This window comes from Ochlerotatus camptorhynchus, unplaced genomic scaffold (assembly GCF_037179485.1).
Source record: "Ochlerotatus camptorhynchus isolate MF236.1 unplaced genomic scaffold, CSIRO-AGI_Acam_v1.1 ptg000008l, whole genome shotgun sequence".
In the NCBI taxonomy this organism is placed as follows: Eukaryota; Metazoa; Arthropoda; class Insecta; order Diptera; family Culicidae; genus Ochlerotatus; species Ochlerotatus camptorhynchus.
In genome coordinates this window covers 2,009,245-2,030,179 of record NW_027040500.1, presented here as the reverse complement: position 1 = coordinate 2,030,179, position 20,935 = coordinate 2,009,245, and the positions used below count along the sequence as shown (strand labels likewise).

Genomic DNA, 20,935 nt, shown 5'->3' with positions numbered 1-20,935 from the left:
AAAAAAAAAAGATCTTGACTTCCTGAAAAACTTTGTCGAATACATTTACTTTCTATCTGGTCAAGTTCTAGAGATATTTTATATAAAGAGTTTCATATGTATAGTAGCGCCGCAAAGTAAGAAAACTCTGAACTACTGTCTACCTACGAAAAAGCCTTGACCTCCTGAACAACTATGCCAAAGACGGTACCTTTCTATCTGGTTGGGAACTCGAGATATTTTATATGAGAATTTCACGTGTATACTAGCGTTGCGTAGTGCGCAAATTCTGGACTATTGAGTACCAAGCAATAGGCTATGACCTCCTGAAAAACTTTGTCAAAGACAGTAACTTTCTATCTGGTCAGGATCTCGAGATATATCACATGCGAGAATTTCCGTTTAATTCCGTTATAATTGCTTCTCTTTTGACATATACGCGTATTTCGTCTACTACTTGCAGACTTCATCAGTGCCAAGTACTCCAAGTACTAATCATAATTTGATTTCAGTTTGCGCAATTGACAAATTTGATACCAAATTTTGTTTTCATTTTGTTTTACATTTGCTCTTCATAAATATGTTGTTGCGGGTTTGTTTTCATTGCCTTAGCATAACATCAAATTCAATACTTGTTTTGTTATCAACAGGAAAAATGGATATCAAATTTAGTTTTTAGTTTGCTCTCACTGATAGCAGAAATAGTTTTCAATGTGATGTCGCAGGAAGATTTATTTGCACACTTAAAATTTTTCGCCGAGATTCCAACAGCCGAGTGATTCTGCAATTTATTTTGCTGAGATTCAGTAAAACAACTGCCGAGACTCAGCTAACAAATAACATTTTGCTGAGATATCAGCTAACAAACAGATATTTTGCAGAGATATCAGCAAAAATAAATGCCGAGGTAATCGGCTGTTGGAGATTTTACCGAGCTAGATTAAGTGTGTGCTCTCAATTTTGATATTTTAACCGATAAAACGATCAAAACGACAGCAACCTGAGTAATCATTATCAGCGAAATCACAAAATTTCAATTTGATCTCAGACTTTGCTCGGGTACCTCTCACCATCCCTCCCCAACAGGGAAGTTTGGTAAAGGAGATGATTAATTCGATTCGTGCTTTCCTCAAAATTAACCTTTGCTCGCTTTCTGCCGTACTCTAACGGAACTATCAACTCTATACTTTCATCTCCTCATCTATCGTATAAAATGACCACATTAAGTCTGATATATGGCGTTAAGCATCTCCAACTATGTTGTAAACATAATTTTGTTCTGAAGTGAGCGGTTAACGGGCACCATAGGGTATTTGTACCATACAAATATACCTTATTCTCAATTTACATCTGTAAAAAACATAACAGGGGTTATACAAAACCAACATAATTATCGTGGTTTTGCATCTCCAAAAAAGTTCAAAGAGTTGTAACTGTTCAAGGGTTGTGCTGCAATGTTAGTACCCCGAATACAAGGAAAATCATTACCCCGAATCCCCGATCATAAACCCGAATGAGATTTTGCACTATTCTGGTGTAGTATGTCTTTCGACTTTACTGGAATTGAAGGACACTGTCACGTCGAAGAATTGTTAAGAGAATTTTTATGATAGCACCAAGGGAAAATTGTACGTACATTGTGCTTATAAATTGCGAAATAATTGTATGGGTAATTTGGGTTGACCTACAAAAAAAAACCACGCTAAAAAACACCTGATTTCGAATAATGTCCTTTCAACAGTTTGCACTAAAACCACAATAGGGGTCGCTCGTAAACCACCTCGACAACATGACAACGTTAGAGATTCAAATTTAGGAAATTTCCTTTTTATCATTGTCAACGTGGATTATGCGCGGCCTCTTAAACCATAAAACAAACGAACTCACTGGTGATTTGCGACTCCTAAAAATGTGCTGGCATTTTGTACAATTTCAAGATGGTTTAATGCTTCTGTACATGGCATGGAGTTAACAACAAACCGGGATTCTACTGGAATGGTGGTCGTGATGGATAATTACTGTGCACATCGGTGTGGTTATGCAGGTAAAAAAATTGGTTAGTGCGGATCCACTCCGTCTCCGGGAGCATAACGGGCAGGGTTGCGGATGTTCGGGAGGATTGCTCAGGGTTGCCCACCAGTCGATGGATTTTTTTTTCTAGCTGGTTGATGGTATGGTTCATGGTTGGTGGTAGTGGTGGTGGTGGTTGTGGTAGTTGGTGAATATTGTGTGTACGGGCGCGCGACAAAGAAGGTCGAGGTGATTTTCAGGGCTGTGATAGGTGGTGTTACGATTGATGTGGACTTCTGGAAAGATGCTTAGTAATTTGGTGATATACATATGGTGAGGTGGGTATTTGAAGAAGCATTGATATTTTTTTCGATTTTTTTTTTACGGTTGAATTTGATTGGTAGGGTAGAAGAGATTTTGTTTGTTTGCTGGATTTTGCTGGATCTGGAAGCTGGAAGAAGAAATAAAGATTTAAAGGTTTGATTTTCGGATTATTTTACATTTCTAGACAATTTGGATGGATTATGGATTTGAGAAAAAAGAAGACGAATGAAAAGAAGGTCGAACCTTTCCTTTTTTTCGTGGTGGAATGGTAGGTGGTTTTGTCTTGGTTATTTGGTGGCTTGGTAGAGCGTGGTAGGGAAAGTCGACGACGATCCTGGTTTGCAGTGCAGGCGAGAGGCTGACGAGTGGCTGAAAGTACACTTAGTTGCTAGGCTTTTGTTAGTTGGTAACAACGAAAAACGCGTTCATTTTGCTAGCTTTTTGACTTATCTCAATGTCTATCTTTATTAACTCATTGTTACGGTTCTGATTACAATTGGATCATCAAATAATGTTTTGTTTTTCATTTCTTCGAATTTTCCTGTCTGGTAATGTCATTACAGTCAATCAACTGGGGTTGTAACATCTAATTTTGTTGGTTATGTGTATTGGCTTCATGTTGGATTAACATATCCACGTGTCGAGATTGGTTTTGCAACGTTTGATTCAATAGAATAGGGTGATTAAATACATTACAAGTTGGATTGGATTAAAATTGGATTTCGTATGCAAGTGATTCCCATATACTAACGTGAACCATATAGAGAATAGTTACTTGATTTTACTTGAAACTTAAACCTATGGGTTCTTACAGTAAAGTTTGTATGTCCTCCTTCTAAAAACTACAAAAATTTATCAAGATTTGACAGCTTATAAGTTGTTTCAGCAAAAATTCTCGACTAAAATCTTACTCTACGTAAGTCAAACATATTATTCATAATGTTCATTTGTATTCCGCCTTTGGAGGTTATTCAAGAACTTTCCCTGCACTCGGAGAATGTTTCTCCTCTACGTCTGTGGCGCTAACGTGTACTAAACGGAGCCTAAAGCACAAAAATCCTTACGAACTAAACGGTCACCGAGTATGTTAAAATTACAATAGAAATAAAACTTAGAACGAAATGATTTATTTAAAAACATCTTCATCTCTACTATAGTATTCCGATCAGAAGCACGGTCATTGATTTGTACTGCAATTTTTCGCGATTTCAACTTTTTACCTAAACTGTGTTCGTTGGCTGCGATTTGAATCATTGTTTTTTTTTTAGTTGCTCACTAGCGATTGGCTTCGAACATTGTTACAGATCATTTTCGGAATAGCTTATGTGAGGGAGGGGGGCAATATTATTGCCAAACTCCAATTAGTGGTTGCAATGTAAATAATAAATATCGATATCGATATCGACCATTGGGGAACGCTGCACATGGCACACATTGAAATGGAATGCCGTTTTTTTTTACAGAGAGCAGACATCTGCCAGCTCGTACTTTCACACATATTTTCACTTGTGCCATATCGATGAAAAGCGATGAAATGAAAATTGATGAGTTCTACGTTTAATGTGCAAGGAGTTCACATTTCGGCTCCCACTCCCCCTCACTGAGGGTGGAATACTCGATTGGGGCTCCAATCCTCATCGCTTCATCGACAGTAATAATAATAATGATCCCCATCGTGATGGGGGCGTGAGGGAAGCGTATGCTTTTTCACTTCTTTTTCCACCAAATTGAAAGCAACAACCCCGAGTGGTTGCGGAAATTTCCGAAAACTTTTCAATGCAAACAATAGCTTTCCGCTCGTTTGACGTTGTCAGTATTATTTTATTTTTAAAGAGGGGCATGATTGGATTTTCGGGGAAAAATCCATGAATATAGAACAAATTTGCATAGTTCACATTGAAGTAAAGTTAATTTGAGATCACATGTAAACATGAAACACAGTATAACGTGGTGGAGGCTAGTGCAGTATGGTTAATTACACTCTACGACAAACATTAAAATCTATTTCTAGGACCGAAATATATAACCATATTTGACTATAATGTGGTTCCTAGAGTTTAAAGTCTAGAGCATAATTAAGCCTTAATACGTCGCGATTTTTAGGTACCGTCCCCTCTTTATGAATTGGGAATCCAATTTGAGATATTATTCACGATTTTGGCCCTTTACTGCCAACCTAAGCAAAGTTCTATTTTGATGTTTTATCCGTCATTTCAGTGATATGTCTAATATTTACCTTGATCGGTGTCTACGGTTTTCTCAGTTTTCAAATAATTGTGTATGAAGCACTGTTTACATACGGGGAGTAGAAGAGGTTCCAATATTTTTCAAAAAATGCCCACGTAGTTTATGAACAACCTCTTATACTCATTATTCAAGGAAACATCAATGTATACAGATATTTAGAAACACACAAATCTATATTCTGCTTGAGTGATTTAAAACCACATAACAACGCATTTGTCATTCCAAAGAATCTTCCTCAACATACGGTCGATGAGAATAACTCCGACTTGAGTCGAATACGACTCAACATAACAAAATTGGTGTACTTAGTGGATATCTCCTCGATATCCGTGTTTTTTTTTAAAGAAAACGTTGCAAATAAACACTGTATATTTTAGTGCGTTTGAATATGACGTATGTCTGAGCCTGGTTCAAATGCATAGTCAGTAACCGTGGTTTGTTGTGATGTGAGGAGCTAAGTGGCTTGGTGGCGACCGATTTTGCTAACTGAGCAGATGCTCTTAGGGGGTCTAGTCAAGGCCCCTCAACATTACTGAATTGAAAGAATCACATCACGCTTTAAAAGATCCCATCACATGCAAAAGTGAATCCAGATCCAATTTACCCTTCCAACTAACAAAAACGTCCTTCCCGTGACAGCCTTGAAAATGCAGAGGTGTGTTCGGTCTCTAGTAACAACGAATGTCGAACTAGCAATTCTTCCTTTGATGACGGAATAGCAACATTGTTCAACGAAGTTTGAGAATGGCCATTTCGTATAAACATAATTTTCGAAATTATGATGTCATGATTGCATATTTTACTTGCATGTTACAAGAGGTTGCAAAGCATGTGTTTGTCATATAAAACCTGTCGATCAGCGATGTAAAATATTACGCCACTCACGTGAGTCACCAGCGAACCAATTAACCATCACTGCCAGAATGTATTGTCACACAGTGAGACGTAGAACCATGTCAAGTGAATGTCATCAGTGCTCACAGGCAAAACGTAGGCAATCCTCGCTGCTGATGATGAAAATCACACCGAAAGGAGTGAAGACTTCGACAGCACGATGATGAGAAGAAAAATTGAATCGAGAATTAAATTTGAAAACAATACCTACTAGACTGATACAAACATGCTCAAACAGTTTCAAATCGGGTCCTAATTAGCTTCCCGAAATTTGAATTTATTTGGTATGAAACTGACTTGGCACAAACCATTTGAAGTTTATATTAAAATTACTGTGAGAAAACCAAACTTTTTGTGCAATGCCTTCAAGCCTTTTTCCATATTACACTGTTATAAAGTTCTATAGCTATTCTTATGGTAAATTTTCGCAGCTACAACTTTGCAAAAGATCGTCAAACGTAAATAATTAATTAGTTATTAATTATTTAAGAGGCTGATAATCTTATGGCATGATCAAGCAGCTGCTTTGTTTCCAACACTGTATTCTGCAGTGTGAAATAGTAGCTATGTTGTTTGTGCTCTATTCTACGCGCCAGAAATACCAAAGGCAACATTGAACAGTTGATTGAGCATAATCATAACACATCAAAGACTTGAATCATTACTAACATTTGTTCATTACATTTCATCGAAAAGTGATCTCCAGTAAAGTTGTAGCTGAGAAAATTTCCTACATGCACAGCTATCATTTTTTGAAGCAAAGCGATATGGTGAATTGCAAGATAGATATGAACAAAAAGTTTGGTTCTCTCATGCTGCATATAAACTTCCAATGGTTTGTGCCTAGTCAGTTTCGTACTAATTAAATTAAAATTTTGGGAGGCTTATCAGAACCCAATTTGGAACCGTTTGAGCATCCGATTTTGTGCATGCAAAATAAATCACCGTATTTTTTACTAGCGACATCTGTTGCGTAAATCATCCATACTGGTAATCCGAAGGTGACATTCACCAGTTGCTCTTCACTTTTATTAAATGTGTATTTTCAATCTGATTTTTTTTTCTATACTGGGCCAGGCATCCTGCTGCTTGGTTATACTGCGCCTTAGCTAACTAGACTAATTGAGGCTTACATACACACTTAGTTTTATGTACGGCAATTCTCAGTAATTTTTGCCGAGATCTATTAGGCATGTAAATATTTGAAAAATCATAGTAAATTTACTGATATTTTTTTCAAGGTAAAATCAAATGCAATGAAGCTTTGATGTTTTGATATAATGAATTTCAGAATGGGACTTATATGCGATTAGTTTGTTTGTGGGGACAAACTGACTTGACATGATCGAAGTCCGTAGTTTCATATAATATGAAAGCCAATTGATAGTGGATAGCGTCGATAGCTCAAAATTGACGAAAATCCATATGCGATTATAGGCCTTAAAGTTATTGCCGAAACCGTCACACTACACTATTAAAAAACATGTATCCTTAAAATTTGACTCCTCACAAATTTTCAAGCATGATCAACGTTTTTCATTTTCAACAAAACTGAAAGTTAAACATTTGATCAAATTGCCATTTTCCCCCCTGAGTTCGAATCTAATTCGTCCTGCGCATTTCCAACGGTCATTCATTTCTGTATTCTGTTTCCAAGCGAAAGCATTCCTTCCAAATTAATAAATTAATTTCCACGAACATTATCCCCATCCATCAAACCAGATTATCCCCCCTCGTCAGTGGAAATGACAGTTGCAGCAGCGTATTCCGAAAAAAAAAAAAAAAATAAAAGTATGAGCACTCAATTCAAAATGATTGTTCTCAGTCCATTTGGGGACGCACATCGTCGTCGTCGTCGTCGTAGCCCTCTACAAGTGCCACCGCTCACGCAACAACCAGCATCGCGCACAACAGTGGTGCCGGAGAAATGGCTACAAATTGAATCATTAAATTGTCATAAAATCCGACGTTTACACAATTTTAATTTCCCTCCATCTACCAACTTTCCCGGTTGTTTATTTTTTTTCCGTACGCACACGAATTTCGCCTCCGCTCAAACAGGGAAAACTTGAACCTCAGAGTCTGTCTCTCTCATTAAAATATGATCTACCTACACGTGGCAAATCCCTCGCGAAAAGCGAGTTAATCTTCCAATTTAAGAGCACATTTCCTCTCGGTTTATGGCTTGGTACAAACAGGCGACGAAAAAAAAAAAGAAAATTCTTGTAGGTACGCCACAATTTACCATAGGCTTCCCTTCGATGACGACGACGACGGGTGAGGTTAGATAATAATTTCCACCTTACCTCTCCTGCCCCTGAGTTTTTTTTGCTGTGAAGGACAATTTCCCTGCTTCCCGCGTTGCAGGAAGGACGGAAGCAGCGAGGGTAAATAAAATCACATTTCGCTTCCTCTTTCCCGGTGATTGGCGGTAGGGGTAATTATTTCCCCATTTGTTGAGAAGCCCCGCTTTAAGCTTTTTAGTGATGAAAAATTAACCGTACCGGGGGAATGAGTAGCCGAAAAAATATTATTTTTCAATTTGTCTCCCACTAAGCATCGTGCGAGGTTCAAGACTTGATAGGAAGACCTTAAAGTTTCCACACCGTAAAGACAAACGTGGCATCGATACTTTTAAGAAGATTTGGCCAGTCCAGTCCTCGTTTGTTGGACGGTGATCAATTTTACTTGGTGTCTGCAAAAGTGCTGCAAAGAATAGGTTCCTAAAAAATGTCCCCGAACATTGACTGCAGTTGTTGAAGCCAATTTTCGTGACCTCCCAAGGGGAACCAACAACGGTAAACACCTCTCGGCACTGTCAAAGTTCCGCACTCGTTCGGTTGACGTTCTAATGAAGAGTGAAGAAGGTTTGCCCCCTGGGACACTCTAATGGCGATACACAGCCAAATCCCGTGCGCTGTTAAGTGATATGTTGGCGATGTTTTTTTTTTGACTCCGTTCGAATCTCCCCTTTCCGCTCTGTTGCTTACAATTACATTACCGAAGCGCAACTGGAGAGGGCGGGATCGGCTAACATTCCGACGGCAACCGTACCGACGATGTGGGGCCTCCACGGTCTCACAGGTATACTTTGTGAGTGTCACAGCAACGCTTTTTTTATTTTCCTGGTTGGACGAGCGCAGGCGAATGTGAGGGGGATAACACTCTCAAATTGAATTATGTTCTCCACCTCCTAGCGCGTCGGCCGGCGGTTGCCGTGATTCACAGGGAAACTCTTGAGAAGTGATGGGATTCGAGTAAAAAATGTCACCTCGCAAGCACCCGGTTTGAAATATTGATTTCGAGTGAATTGTGAATTTGAATGTACCCGGTTTAGACATTGCAAGGTACATTCTGTAAGCCGGATTATCATCCTTGCTTGATGGAGAACCAAACCACTGCAAAAAAATTGATGATCCATTGTGGTGAATTCCGTTTGCTTTTATGCATCTACCACTATTCATGAAACTTAAAACCTTTCGGGGATTAGCAAACCAAACCTTTCTAGGCCGGGATAGACCTGCTCGGTTTGCATTGAAATAGCCCGTCTAGGTTTTACCATCGGGGTTTCCCTAACCCGGGTAGAGTTTAGGGAAGGCGTTGACAAATGTCCACGGTCCATACAATCACCCCTATTCTGTATTTCGTTTCGAACGAAATTCTCATACAAAGAATATTTTTTTGTATGAGAATTTCGTTCGAAACGAAATACAGAATAGGGGTGAATGCTTTAAACATTTATATAGATGATTGCCCACGCAGGGGGAGGAGGGTCTAGCACTTCTTAAAAACTGTCCACGTGGAATGTGAACAGCCCCTTCTCAGTTACAGAAGCTTTAAATATGACTTTGCTCCAGTCTACCGCATGCGTGATGATGTTTGCACCAGGGGATAAAGTGAATACGGAGGTGTATATCGACATTCTTAGTATGTATGTCCTTCCGTGGATTACTGAGTAATATGAACCGGAGCCGAATGTGGTATTTCAGCAAAATGGGGCACCATGTCACACCTCGAACAGCTGAAGGAACATCTGCCGTTCTGACCGAAAGATATGTAAACGCCATCCATCCCCAATCTTAGTCCCTTGGATTATTCAGTGTGGCGCGTCATGAAGGCCAAGACCTGTGCCAAACGCCACTCCAGTACAGCAAGCCTCAGACAAACATTGACCCGCGCATGAAGAGGTATCACACTAAGATTATTTCACAGATTCCTAATATTCTGTGAAAAATTACTGGAAAACTGTGAAAAATCACCGAACCGAAGTTTCGGTAAACAAGTTCAGCTGTTGAGATTTCGGTAAAATTTCACAGAAATCTGCGAAATAATCTTAGTGTGATGAATTCGGACTATATTATCAGAACCTTTTCCGGAAGCATGCTGAGGCCATAATTGCGGCAAATGAAAATTGTATCGGTGATTACCATAGGTTTAAGTTCTTACAAACATATCCTTTTTTGAATAAATCATTTTCTTCCACTCCGAAACGTCCAGCATTTTGTTTATTTTCACAGTGCACAGTGAAATTCTTGTTTTGTCAAAGTTAAGGCGTTTGTATATGAGGGATCCAATTGACCACAACCGTTATATGTTTCCAAGTTCTACCATTTTGATAGTGTAGTTGGTAATCCCTCAAAATGATGATGGGCCGACTTGCTAATTGTTGTGTTGCTAAAGCATCGATCTTTTCAATACTTTCAATTCCACAGTGTCCAGCAATCGAGCACAACATTATCTATTTCCTGTCAGCCAACTACTTCAAAGAGATAATGCATTTCCATACTTATTTTGACTGGCATGTCAGCTTTTCACGCTTTTCACTGTCTGAAAAAGTACATAATCGGTTGTTTAGCGGTGAAATCATTATTATTCTACGAATGTTCATGATCGCCCCTAATGAATTGCCCTTTTTAGATGCTGTCATATAGTCCACGATAAATGACGAATTATACAAAAAAAAAAACGAACGATGAGCACTATCGATAACCCATTGATGGTTTGCGTAATGAAATTACCCTTATGAGACATCCTGTTCCATAAGATTTTCTAAACATGAGTCATCATGATCTCCGGATTTGACCCAAAAGAGGCTGTCCATCAAATACGTAGATAATTTTTGAGCGATTTTAATCCCGCTGCTTATACAGTTGTTCATACAAACTTTTCAACAATTCCTAAGCACTACGACTTTCAGAATTGACTTGTGTCTGTATTTAAAACATAAAGCCTTTAAAGTTAGCCCGTAAGATTTTAAAAGATGGTCCAAGAACTCTCTGCAAATTATGCATAGACCTATAGATTGGACCCATAAGGCTTTTGAATATAACCTCTAACCATAGTTGATCCTGTAATAAGATACCCAAGACCTCTGAAGATGACCCAAAATCTCTGTGATGGATCGATATCAGGCCTTCGGACGTATCCCATTTGGATGGTGGTGGTGACACAATACGTTTCAACAATACATGCAAAGTTGACCCATAAAATCAGTTGATCCATAAGGCTTCTGGATTTAACTATGAGCTGGTTTATATCAGTGACGTCAAGTGAGGCAGTTCAAGTTTGTTGTCACCCCATTTCCTACTCCTTGTGATGTTTATTATACATCCATAGACCTTGATACTTCGTAGTGTCGGACATATTTCTAAAAATCCTACTCCACCCTTTACTGCGGAATAAAGCACTTCTGCCTTTGCGAGTTTAGGCAACATTTGGAGATCAAAAAAGTGCATCAATGCACTAAAATCAGAAAGTTGTGAAATCTGAACCCAAGTAACACAACTTCATAGAATTATATTGAGCAAACTGCTATACAACCAAAATCAGTCATACAGAGGTTATACAAACTGTTACAGAACATATGTGTTGCTTGGGAAGTGTTACACACCAGCGAGTCAGTGGTGCGAATCAGTGGAGACCACTCAAAACCTGCCTGCGGAATATAATTCATACCTGGCAGCCTGACAACTGAATCTCAAATGCCGAGCTCGATCATCGATGTCATCAGGAGTTGATATTAACCAGTGGCGTCCCGTAGCCTCACTTTTTACCTGTGGACCAACTTTCAAAACCAGATTTAATGCCATATTCATACTCGAATCGGTTGAAAAATACACTTAATCTTCTAGTTCACTCGATATCAATCCATTGCAAGCAATATTTTGATAATTGTTTATGTTTTGGGAGTTGGTGCACAGGTAGATTGAGGTTAACGAAACGCCACTGATATTAACATATATTAATGTAAGTGAAGGTCGGTCGGCTACACACTACGAATGGGCGGAAATGAAATCTGCTAGCAAACGCTGGATTGAAACCCGACAGGACATTGCAACAGAGGCACATTCAGGGGCTGATGCCTTTTCCTGACTCGCAGGGTCTGCCTCAATTGCGATAGCATGCCGGATTACAATCCATCGCTAACTCATTAGGTTTGTTTCGGTCCATCTGTGGTCTACCCAGTTTCACTTGTGTTCTTGAATTTGTCAACGACGATGGAGTTCAGCATTCCAGAACCAATTTTGAGGCCACCAAGCACAAATTATGTTCCTTCGGTGAATGAAGGCCTGTAGCTTTTAAGGCATCAGTACTCACAAATTACACGTTGGAGTGAATAATTAGATTTTGGTGTGTTGACTTCGGGTGTTACCATTACACGCATCACACCAAGTGCGGACTGTTTACTTTTTAGTTGATCCATAAGATATCTGAAGTTAAGACCTCTGCAGCTGACTGAAGATCATCAATAATTCCTCTCAACTACCCTTTTAAGGTCTGATTCTTAACCAGGCCTGTACATAATCATTACAACTAAAATACTACTTTTCGAAATTATGAAACTATGAGATATTATATTAATAATTTGTATTTGTAAGATGCAAGAAGAGGAGGTAAAGTTTGTGTATAATACATACAACCTGTCAATTTCGCTTCTAGAGTGTCACAATTAGCGATTAGCTATAACGAATAGTACTCACTCATGACGATTACTCATTACAGCTTAAATAGGTAAGTGTGACTCTCTGAAAGCAAAATTGACTGGTTTTATGTGTCATATACAAATTTTACCTCCTCTTCTTGCATCTTACATATAAAAAATATTAATATAATATCTCATAGTTTCACAATTTCGAAAAGTAGTATTTAAGCTATAATGAGTATGTTCAGGCCTGACTCTTAACCCGAGCAAAGTCAATTAACAAAATGAAAGCCAATCGATATTAAAGTTTGCAGTTCCTATCATAATTGAGACTCATTTTGATGTTAATTGTAGTGAAATAAGTCTGATTACATATTGTGCTTTCAGTTTTTTTACAAGAGAGCAGCTTAACTTCAAGTTCTGCTGTTAATGTCTTGTTGAAAATTGAACTAATGATTATTGTTTAATTGTTTTGTTGAACACATTTCAGGTCATTCGTGACTACTCCGGGTCGAGATTTGAACTCAAGTCTTTCAGCGCGAGAAGCATGGATGCTAAACATTCACGCCAGGCCAATATTCAGTTAAATATTATGAATGCAAAATCAGTAATGAAATTGATTTCATTTAAAGCAGAATTAGTTTTGTGTTTGATTCAATAGTTAACATGTTGCCCTCATTATTGCGGTGCAACCAAAATGAGATAAATTGGAGTATTCAAAATAAGTTACATCATAACAGACCATTTTGATTTCAATTTGATCTCCAGGTTTGCTCGGAAAGCATCTGAGACTGATAAATAAAACCTCTTTGTAGTTATCTCATAAAGCCTTCAAAGTCCGGGATCAGGAGGCTGAAGTTAACCCATAAGATCCCTGAAGGTAGTCTTAGGTAACAAATTTATTTAATTCCTTAAAAGCTTACGTACTGGACTTAAACCTACAAGACCTTCAGAGTTGATTCATTCGATTTTTTTATATTACCACATCTGGACTTGGTCTAAGACTTATTTGGAGTCTACCCATGAAGCCTTTTGGTGTAGACTGCAAGATATCTGGAATAGGCTTGTAATGCCATCGCGATTATATCAACCATACGGCCTCATAATCCTTATTGACTAATGGAATCTTAGAAATTTACCAAAAATCATAAAAGTTTGTTAAGAAGGCCTCTGAAGGTTTCTGAAGTTGATATCTGAATTTAGGGTCGATCTAAGAGAAAGGGCCTATTATATAAGTCGAGGCGAGCGTCCCTTCTGGTCACTGGTCTTATTTGGTATTACTTCTTTAATACCAAAATAGACTAGTGACCGGAAGAGAAGTGAGAAGCGACTTACATAATAGTGCCCATAAGTCCGAGAAAATTACTCTTGTACCGTGATGTGATGCACCAAGTATTCGGCCACTAAATGTTTGATCGAATACTTAGACCGAATATCAACCTTTCCACCATGAAATTTCGATCAAACACTTTATCGGCCACTTTCTAGGTGAGAAAAGGCCGAATATCAGATAACGTTTTGATGTAAACGCCCTATGTACCTGGTCGAATAGCACTATTCGGTGCATCACTACTCCATACCTCTATATAAAAAAGGAAGGCCTCTACCCATGATTTGTAAGACCTTTAGATTTAAACCGTTAGACCTCTGTAATCAACTCATAGGATGTCTAGAGTTCATGCAAGCTCTCTATAGTAAAACAGAAAGGCTTCAGGGTAGTTCCTATCTGACGCGATGTATATGATATTTTTCAACAAATCATAACTCGAATTCGAATTTGTTAAGTAGTTTTGGGTGGTGTATAATTTTCAATATTTAAAAAAAATCATCAACATACTCAGGATAAATGGTAGCTTCTGTGGAATTATTAAGTAGGACACTTGAAAATCAAACGAGATAAACTAGCCAGCTAAAAATCTCGCTAATAAAGTTAAAAAAAACTTAAAAATTAACAAAAATCATTGAGCAACAAAGTTGGGGCAAATTTTTAAAATGTTTGCTGTATCAATTTTTTTTTGTGAAATTTTGCAAAGAAAACGTATATTTAGATTAAACCGTTTTCTTCTTAATAAAGACAACCAATAAGAAAAATATAAAAAAAATCCCTTTTTTAATTTTTAACTCAAAATCACTTTTTTACCGTGTATATTTTTCCTGAAAAACAATATTTTTTTCCTACAACTTTGTCTCAGACGTCATTACGATTGGAAGTGACGTTTTGGAGTTATGATAATCAAATTTTGTTGAAAAATATTGAATACACCATTTTGACATTTTTTGACCTATTCAAAATGGCCGAATTTTAGCTTAAATGTGAATGATTGACCATTACAAATAATAATTCAAAGTTTCAGGCAAATCGGAGAAGGTCGAGTCTTAAATTAATTTGTCTTTGCTATTGACTTGGAAATGTTCCTCTGAAGTTGACCCATACTTCGTAAAACCAAAGACAACATATTAAGCAGACTGGCAACTCATAGCAGACTGGTTTGTATATTTTCTCTTTACTCTTAGAACTGCTTCCGCTGCGTATTATTTTTTCATTTAGGGTGGCTTTTCAGACTCGGCAAAATCAAAATTTTACTTTTATTTTGGACCAAACAAAAATAACAGGATTTAGATTTTGGCGAGACTGAAAAGCCACCCTATACGAATATCATTGCTCAGTCATTCAACCACAACTACTGTATTCTGGAAAGTTGCCAGTCTTCTTGATATGATGTCTTCGTTAAAACATAAGTTAACATTCTACAAACCTTATGTAATTTTAGTTTGGAACATTTCCGTTATGAAATCAAGTTATTTGATGCCATTGTTCATAAAGATAGATTACACCATTCAAGGCAATAGGGACAATTCCGTTCTAATGCACCGGATTTCCTTCAAACTATAATAACGATATAACCTGCTAAACCAATCACCGCGGATAAGCAAACAGGAATGGTTTTAAAACATCAAATTCATTAAATATTCAATAATGCTTCAATAATTCAATTTTTTTATGTTTCCACATCCCATTCATATTCGAACAACAGCGATAGTGGCATCCTGAAGCAACCCCTTGTCGTACACCAACAGCCTTCGGCGGCACCGAAGAAGGAGCAGATAATTAAAACAGTTAATCAACTTAATGAGAGAATGATGCGAAAAAGATTAGAAAACAGGCACCACATTCCCGGATCCCTTCCCGGTTCTTCTGTTCTGAGGAGGCATGCAAAAGGTACCAACTCGACAAAACTTTACGCCCCGTCTCTCGCCGCGCATGAAAGAACGCACACCCGACCCGAAAGCGTCAGATTACACGGGCGACTAATTTGGATTAATGTGATTAGGATCGAATTATTGATCACTGCTGCAACGCATTCCACGACGCCTCCAAAGCGGCTCGTTGTTACCGAGGTTCGAGATTTAATGATTTCCTTTTTTCTTGTTTAGCGTCTTTTCTCATTAAAGACCGACTTCCAATGGCACCTGATGCCCGTCGATGGGTGTTGGGGCGGAATTCACAGATTTCCTCTCATTCATCATTCATCGGAACGACGGGAATGTTTGATGTGCTTGCGTTGAAAATCATTCCATTTTTTTGCTTTTGCAAACAAAAAAAACGAAGTCAAATGAGGCGAGTTTTCAAAGCAACGTGGCTCTCGTCTAATTCATATTGATGATGCTGTGATGGATCCGTACGATTCGTTCGCCTTCTGATATGAACTCTGTTCTGCATGATGGCATTCATCACAGCCCCTATAAAGGAAATGGCAACGAGGATGAAAAGTTAAAGCCAAATACCTTCCGGGCCAAGCGGTATCCCAGGCCACGGAAGATACTGGTAGGGGATGAGCCCTGTTCGTTGCGATGGAGCTTATTGGCTAGTCATTTTAAGCCATAAGGAAGAATTTTCGTATCAATTGCGATTTTGTTTTTGGTTCTTAGCTAGTGAGAATACGAAGGTTTAAGATTACCTAAATATTTGATTATTTTTGGAGTAGAGTAATGGTTTTTAGAAGTTAAATGATCAAAGAAACATATTTTATGGACAATATAGGTAGAATCCACAAGTGGCCGCTATCATGGTTGATGATAACGGCCATTTGTGGAATCTATCAACCTTGTCCTTAAAGACATGTAAGCGAGCATCCCTTGTGTTCAGTTCGAAAGCCAATCCTAGTGAGTTTTAATTTAGAAGCCATTCCTCTACAACTATTTTTGCATTTCTAATCTCCAGATCAACCTTATACCAAACTATTTATTCAAAAACTATAACTCACTACATTTTCCTTGAAACGTCAAATTCGTTTTCAACACCTACAGAAATCTACATTCTAAAGAGCCAACATTTGCCGCAAAATGAGCACTGTGTGATTCGGTAAATGTATAACGTAGTTTATCATTAATTAGAACCAAAAGCGTTACAAAATAAATTTGTAAATTACAATGTTCTTTCGAGAACGTATCACCGACCGGGGTAGAATTTTCAGTGACAGTTCGGTTAATTTTAGCACGGCGCGCATTCTGCCAGCGTGCTTATGGCAAAAAAGGAATCTGTAACCATTTCGCGACGGAACTAAATATAGTTATAGCATGCGGCCATCAAATTCTCCGAAACGCAATTGGAGTCTCTACTTCTGCTGGATGACTGCCTCTCTACTGTTGGTTCAGCATGCTACTAGGTATGCTGTTTGCAATAGTAATAATAGAATCAAAACGGTACTGAGTAAAACAAACGAAAAAAAAAAAAAAAAAAAACTGAAAGCTCGAACGACTCTGCCTTCGCCTGTCTCTACGATTCTCTTCACTGCCGTCGGCTGCTGATCGTGATCCTATTTTAAATCTTAATTGAATTAAATTCTATAAATAAATGTTTTATCTCGCCTGCTTCAGTCTGCCAAGCCCCAACCGGATTCTGACTGGGAATCTTCGGTTTATAGCTGGAGCAGGTATGCGAAGCGCATTTGACAAAATGTAAAAAAGAACCTTTCTTCCAATCGTCAGTGCTCTATAATAAATTCATGTTTGACTTTCTCCGATTCTCTTCTTCAACAGAAAAGAGCAAAAACGACTTTCATCCAAAGTGTCGTCTCAATTAAACTTTGTCCCTACGCTTTCTACTCTAACGTACACACACACATATTCGCGCGCAGGATTCCTGCTGCTGCATTTTATCGGAAGTTACTTTTAAGCTCCGCGACCGTTCTCCTACTTCCTGGCTACTTCTACTACACATCGGGAGCAACCCCACTCTAGTAGGGATTAAATTTATTGCGCTCGCTCTTCTTATTGCTATCACCGTTCATGCTGGTGTTGCTGTTCGGGGATCGCATCCGGGTCGTTTTCGGTCGATTGACACCGGTGGTCTGAATGGAGGTCAGCCCGACGCCGGTGGCCCCGCTGGACAGATTACCGAGCAGATCGGACAGTCCACCGAGGGCCGACAGGCTGGTCAGGGCATTCAGCGCACCAGGTTTGGAGAGCAGCTGCGCTAAAGGAATGGCCGAAGCGAGCGGATTGCTCGCGATGGCACTGGCACTCGCCACGGAAGCAGAACTGGAGCTGCCCGCCGTGTTGCTCGAGCCGGTACTGCCGCTGGAATTCTGGAGCAGTGGATTCACCGAGCTACCGGTGCTGGCGGTTCCAGAGGCGGCAGCTTCATCGCCCAGGTTCGCCTTCTGCAGTTCGACGCTGTTGGGAAAGGAGAGAGAGAAGGAGGAAGTTGTCCGGTTAGGTAGAGAGAAGAAGGATTTGCGGTTCGTAGGGGGGAAAACAGGCCAGGCATTACGATGAATGAATGGGTTTGGGGCGGACAAAGGGGCGAGGGTGGGGGGGGGGGGGCATGGGTGGTTTGTGGTGGACGTAGCGGGCTATCTGGTGGTTGTGTTGGTAGTTGGAAATGAGATGTGTGATGAGGCACGAAAGGGTCGAGGCGGGGTAGCACACGGACGAAGAGATCGTCTTGGAGGATTGAGTAAACGTTTGTCCGTTGGGATTGCTGGAGTTCACTAGTCCTTTGTCAGGTGGGTACAAATTTAGTTGGGTGTGGTTTAAAGGTAACGAAGGAAGACTCACATTATTGTTTTAGTAATCAGTTCGATACAGAGCTGGAAAAAGTCATTGTTTACGTAAGCTGTTAGGCCCTTTTTTAGCTCTGTATTGAGTTACTTGTTTTATCATAGACCAGAACAGTCGGCCGACTTATGGTGTTGGCTCAGGGAAAAAAAATTCCGTTCTTGAATTCTTACGTTATGTAAATTAAATGAAATATGGTAATTAACGACTTAAAGTTTCAGAGCATAGATTGGCCAAATTTGAGTGCTGGCGGATTTTGTTTACCGCCTGACGATAATTCGTAAAGGGATTACCGATGCCGGCATTTCCACTATAACAGAGGATTTCAAGCTTTTTGAGACACGATTCACTTTTTGATATGACGATTCTGTTAGGGTAAGTGTACCAGTGGACATACGTTCCTATTATGGTGTGTTCCAATTATGGCCTAAGTAATCCCCTTAGGCCATAATTGGAACTTACCATAATAGGAACGTACAGCTATAACGGGTACATCTACTTTACTATAATATTGTCATTAATAAATCAAACCAAAGTCCAAAAAACTGAAGGTATTCACTTTGGGACTAAGTATAAATAAACTACGTAAGCTTATTTTTTTTCTCTTATTAGGCTTTATTATCATCATAGACAGAAAACGACAGATTCGCATACATCTCCGACGAGTAGGTACACAACTCTGTGTTTGCACATCTCAATCCGAAAGAGACGTGCAGTGTGCTTTTATTATGAACTTTTGCTTGCACACATTACAACATCAGCAATTTTACAATTTTAAAATAGAACTACACCGTATGAAAAATTCATGTACATTTCTGCGATATATTGCACACAAATTATTGCCGCTATATTTGCCGTAAATTTACACAATATTTCATGTAAATTTAAGCGAAATATCGCATAAATCAACGATGTTATGTGCAAGCTTGTAATGCCAACTTTAGCTTTAAATTAAACGAGGGGTCGTGCTGTGCGAGTGCTTAAACGATCCCTGATTCGTATATGAACACGTTTTACACGATATTTCATGTAAATTTAAGCGCAATTTCACATAAATCTACAATATTGTATGCAAGCTTGTAAGCAATTTCGAAGTTTATGCTTACTATAGCTCAAAATTAAACGAGAGGAGATTTTCTGTGTATCATTGAAACCCAAAATAATCTCGAAGAATAATTGTAGGAAATTCGTGAATTCTACTTCAAAGAGGATTTTTTGACATCTGCGCTAAAAATAATACTTAAAAACTAAATTTCACTCATAGATAATTTTCAATGTTCTATCACCATCAGCATGTTGATATGATACTCTATTGTAAAATTTAGCACATTGTATTTGGAAAGGTATTTTTTTCTGACCAAAATCAATCATTAGATTGAGCGTTATTCAATGGGAATTTGAAAGTAAACTAAGGAGGGGGACAAATTCTAGTGAGAATTATAGAAAATATAAAAATCATTGAAGAGTAAATTTTAAAAGTTTTCTGGAGGGAATTCCTAAAGTGTTCTGCAGAAAAATCTGCGACTGTTATGGATCCAGGGTTTACATTTTTGTATCAAGATTTTAAGAGTTTGATTTTTTTTGGATTTCATCAAATCGACTTCATGAGATCTCGTAATTACAACAACGTTAGACGAAAAAAAAATCAATATTCCAGACAAGACCTAAAACTAACAGAAATATTTAAACTGCCGGCCATCAAACAAGTTTTGAGGTTTCGATGGTCTGAGGCGAAAATCCTTTTCAGATTTCTCACTTGAATGGAATCATTTAAGGAAATTCTCAAATTTCTTTGGGGCATTGCAAAACTTAAGATATCTTAGACTTGGACATATTTTTCAGTGCCCCGGACTTGTGAAAATATTCAAGCTTCTAAGAGAAATATTCGAGATATTGGATTTTTATAAGACCATAACATAACCGCAAATGTTACTTGAGATGGATGAGTAGTTAAATTTCACGTATAATTGCCTTCGGACTAACGCTCAATCATCAAACAAATGTTTCTCTCGATTTCGAATCCTGGATACGCCTTTAGCTAAACCTCCAGATATCAGATAAGGTGGGGTAAAAGTTGGATTAAAAAAATTAAAATATCTCAAACTTCCAAGCATTTGTAATCAAACGAATTCCATATATGTTTCGGATCCCTAATTCAAGGGTTATAACATTCTCTCGCAGAGCTTTGATGAATTTACTGTTATCTCGAAGTTAGAACGATTTTTACATAATAGTGTTCCAAACGAGCAGGTAAGGTGGGGCCCTTACTCATAAAAAATTAAGGGTGTTTGTATGAACACTGGAGTCGCTTTTTACGAGGGTGATACGTGTCGCGTAAAAAAAACCGCGTAAATTCCGGAATCCGCGTAAAAAACCCACGTCAATTCCGGAATCCGCGTAAAAAAAACCCGCGTAAATTCCGAAATCCGCCTAAAAAACAACGTAAATTCCGAAATCCGCATAAAAAACCGTGTAAAAAACCGCGTAAAATGCGTCTCC

At 38.6% G+C, this 20,935-nt stretch overlaps 1 protein-coding gene across 29 annotated transcripts in view; it reads right to left on the bottom strand.

The window, feature by feature from the left end:
* The window catches only part of mub (poly(rC)-binding protein mub), a 672,225-nt gene that overhangs the window by 30,996 nt on the left and 620,294 nt on the right, over positions 1-20,935 (bottom strand). For 23 of the 29 annotated variants that reach the window (XM_065218846.1, XM_065218781.1, XM_065218837.1 and 20 more), the window contains one exon: positions 2,742-18,052. The exons of 4 other annotated variants lie outside the window; for them this stretch is intronic. In XM_065218846.1, the coding sequence (XP_065074918.1) occupies positions 17,614-18,052 (439 nt within the window). In that variant the 3' untranslated portion in view covers positions 2,742-17,613. Of the gene's footprint in view, positions 1-2,741; positions 18,053-20,935 lie in introns of those variants that run through there. 2 more of the 29 variants (XR_010517496.1, XR_010517497.1) reach the window with 2 other exon arrangements.